This window comes from Micromesistius poutassou (genome assembly GCF_964030765.1).
Source record: "Micromesistius poutassou genome assembly, chromosome: 5".
Taxonomy (NCBI): Eukaryota; Metazoa; Chordata; class Actinopteri; order Gadiformes; family Gadidae; genus Micromesistius; species Micromesistius poutassou.
In genome coordinates, this window is record NC_140275.1 from 1489262 (window position 1) to 1493207 (window position 3946).

General features: G+C 54.5%; 1 protein-coding gene across 1 annotated transcript in view; it reads right to left on the bottom strand.

Annotated features, from left to right (window-relative positions):
• The window catches only part of igsf9b (immunoglobulin superfamily, member 9b), a gene marked incomplete at its 5' end in the record, with an annotated part of 16065 nt that extends 13120 nt beyond the window's left edge, over positions 1 to 2945 (bottom strand). The window contains 2 exons of the mRNA XM_084468888.1: positions 696 to 965; positions 2942 to 2945. Of these exons, the coding sequence (XP_084325014.1) occupies positions 696 to 965; positions 2942 to 2945 (274 nt within the window). The remainder of the gene's footprint in view (positions 1 to 695; positions 966 to 2941) is intronic.
• Positions 2946 to 3946: the final 1001 nt, after the last annotated feature.

Here is a 3946-nt window from a genome sequence, read left to right on the forward strand (position 1 = left end):
CTCTCTCTCTCTCTCTCTCTCTCCGTTTGAAATCACTTGAGTCGCAATTCAAGGTTCACGATTAACCCCAGCGGAAAAGAAAGTCGGCGAAGGCAAACACTTCGCCCACCTCCGCAAACACCAACGGTATTATCATGCCGGTTTTAAGGTTAACCAAGTAAAGCTCCCCTTTGACCCGGCTCCATGACCCCTTTCCTCCACCCCTTGTTAATTATTTTCTTCCGCAAGCCCGTTGCGAAGGCCGCGAGTGCAGTCAAGTGGCGCGGTCTCCACGGGAGGTTTAACCCGGGGGGGTGAGGCACAGGCCGGGGCCAACGAGGTCCCAGCTGCACGGAGAGGAGAGGCGGTGTGCTGCCCTCGCACTGCAGCTAGATTAAGAACCTTCAGATCCTCCTAGAAACCCAAAACACTTCACTTTTTTATAGCGTTCGCTGAAGTCTTTGTGGGACGTAAATGGTCGACGGACTGCATTCATACAGCGCTTTTATCCAAAGCACTTTACGATATTGCCCGACATTCACCCATTCATGGACACATTCACACACCGACGGCGGAGTCAACCACGCAGGGCGACAGCCCGCTCGTCAGCAGCAGTCAGGGTGAGGGCGTCTCGCTCAGGGACACCTCGACACTCAGCTAGGAGGAGCCGGGGATCGAACCAGCAACCTTGGGGTCACCGGCCCAACCTGCTCTACCTCCTGAGCTACTGCCGCCCACCTCGACGGCGTTCATTGGTGAGGTCTTACCCTTGTAGTTGGGGTGCACCCGGGGCGCGTACACCCCAAACTTGATGAGGATGGGGACGTTGTAGCCCAGCCGCACCCACTCCACCACGTGCAGCGGGAAGGGGTCCGGGGCGGCGCCGGGGGCGGCGGCGTCCGGGGTCCAGGGGGCGAGGTCGCAGCCCAGCTCGGCCACGCGCCCCACCCGGGCCCGCACCAGCGATGCCCCGCCCGGACACACACCTGCGGAGGACGGGAGAACACACACACACACAGTTACGCACACACACACACACACACACACACGCGGCCATGCTGCGCTCATGAGGATCTCAGGCGGTGATGTAACCTGGCGCCGGGCCGAGCAGCGAACACATGAATCACGTCGCACGCGGGCAGCGAGGGCGCCGGGAAACGCAGAGTTACAGCCGAGGATGACGCACCGAGCGGACCTCGTCGGGGGGGTCGTTCCTCCTCGGCTCGTTTGCTCCGCAGAGAGGCCGTCGTAAAAACTTTACGACGAAATCTGGGTTGCTTCAAAGTGTGATGTGTTAAAGGGGTAGGGGGAAACAGACGCTGATAGGGGAACGGAGGCTATGATCACCCTCGACGGAGGACTATGATGGGGAGACCAGGGTGGACGAGGCGTGAATTCCTAGTAAGGAGCTGGACTGGAGTCCATGTTCTCTGTGGCGTGTACTCAGCATAGTAGCAGCGTCGCCCAGGGGGCATGTAAACCCAAGACGCTGCAGTCCGCGACATGATGGAGAAGGAGGCAGCCCAGCCTACACACACACTGCAATCCCATTAGTGACACCTGGGGCCGTCCCTCCTCCATCTTAGAGTCCTCTCCCTCTCTCCCTCTCTCTCCCTTGTTCTTACTCCCTGACTCTCTCTTATCGTATGTCTCTCCCTCTGTCTCTTCTATATCTCACTTTCTCTCTCCCTACACCCTACTCTCTGTGTCTCTTTCTGTGCGTGTGTGAGAGTGTGAGGGATTTCATGTACGTGCATGTGTGTGTGTGTGTGTGTGTGTGTGTGTGTGTGTGTGTGTGTGTGTGTGTTCATGACTGTGTGAGTGCGGCTGTTTGTAACTGTGTGTATGTCAGTTTGTGACTGTGTGTGTCTGTGTGTGACTGTGTATGTGACTGTATGTATTTGTGTGTGTGTGTGTGTGTGTGTGTGTGTGTGTGTGTGTGTGTGTGTGTGTGTGTGTGTCTGGCTGCCAGTGTTGGCCCTGCAACTCATCTGGCCTGGTGATTACACTCTAATCTAGTGTTGGGGGCTCTGATGCAGGGCACCAGACCCCCTCCCCCCCCTCCCCCGCTGATCTCCCGGCTCCGAGCCACCGCCCCCCCACCGGCCTCCCACCGCCCCCCCACGGGCCCCCGCCAGCCCCCCTGCCGTGCACACATGGCAGGCGCGATCATGTGCACACTCCCCCTACCCCTTGCGACCAAAAGCGTGTTTTGGGATTGAGGGGGGGTATAGCGCAAATCCCAGATTAATCCCAATCCACACCCTGTGTTGTTATTTAAGAGCGACTTTATCCTCATACTCTGTCTGCTCCAGAAACAACCTCCTCATCACTTTCCCCCCCCCCCATGTACGGCGAAGGATAAACTGATAAACTGATAAACTGCGGCCGTATGCACCAGGGCTCTGGTCTGGCAGCTTAACCACGGAGCATCATATCACCGCCTCGCTCTTTGTTGCCCTGTCATAGTTCACGGGGCAAACAGTGGGGTGTTTGGCATGGATGTTAGCTGTGAAAGCCATGATCCTAAACAGGTAGAATACAAGCTTTGAGCGGAATACATGGATAACCACAGACTTAAGTGAGAAAGGGGTGAGGTCAATGAAAAGGCCTGAAAGATCTGTCTTCCGGGGTGTCGTTGGGGTCAGAGATTGACAGCAACAACGTTCCCTATCACCTGTTATCTCGTATGTTAATGTTCTGAAGCGGGGTGGTGGTGGTGGTGGTTGGGCGGAGGTACTTACTCAGCAAACAGAGGGTCAGAGCGGTGGTGACAGCCAGAAGAAGCCACCTTCTCTCCTCTCCCATGGCCGTCCCTCACACTCCTTCACACATCTCCCGACCTGGGACGCACACAGAACAGAACAAACACACACACAGACACACAGACACACACACCCACAGACACGCACACACACACACACACACACACACACACAGGTTAGTCATCATCAACACATACCCATGCTGGTAAATGTCATTATAGCGTAATAACTTAACACAACACTCCCCTCCCAATACCATCACCAGACAATTAGAATCCTTCAAGTTACCATCCGATCTCAAAGCCATTCAATATCCTTAACCAAGTGGGAAATGTCACGTCTCATCTGTGTTCAGACCTGTGCTAATAAATTCCCAACTAGTAGAATGAAGTGTGTGTGTGTGTGTGTGTGTGTGTGTGTGTGTGTGTGTGTGTGTGTGTGTGTGTGTGTGTGTGTGTGCGTGCGTGCGTGCGTGTATGTGTGTGTTTGTTTGTGTTTGTGTGTGAATTTGTAGCATGCACGTCCACTCAGCTGATTGACTGCGGCCCTACGTGTTTAGGTGCAGATTAGCCGGTCGCGTGTGATTAGGTGTCAGCTCAGACACGAGGTGACACCTCGTCGAGCTGACGCTAACTAGGCCGGCGCCAGCGGACAGGTGACGCAGCAGAGGTGAGGACGGGTCGACATCCTTTAACCCAGATGTTGCCTTAAATACCGCCGCTTAAACGCACTAAACCCTATGTAAGCACGGCGGCGCTAATTAGTCACACTCACATGAGGCTAACGCCGCTGCGCGAATGGTATGAGTGGAAGTCATTTAATTCAGAATTATCCTCATATTCAAATGAGGATAACGCTGGTTTAAATAACGTTCCCTCATTCCGTTCCCACAGCGGCGGCGGAGACTAGGGGGATTTCAGCGAATCAACACAAGGCGTCGCTGGGCTTGTGGGGTAATACGCTGAAATTGGATTTCAGGCGCATGTTGAAGTATAGTGTGAAATGGAACAAGAGCTGGCTCCCGTCCCTTCCTCCCAGGGCCCTCAGTCCTAACTTCATTCACTACCCCTAATACCAGCTTATTACCTTAAGTTAATTAAAGTGATATAAGAGGCACACTATTTTTAGGCGGGGTTGTGGCTTCTCCTTAGTGGTGGACGGGACAGCAGATGTATTTCAGGAGCGCCAGGCGAATGAAAATA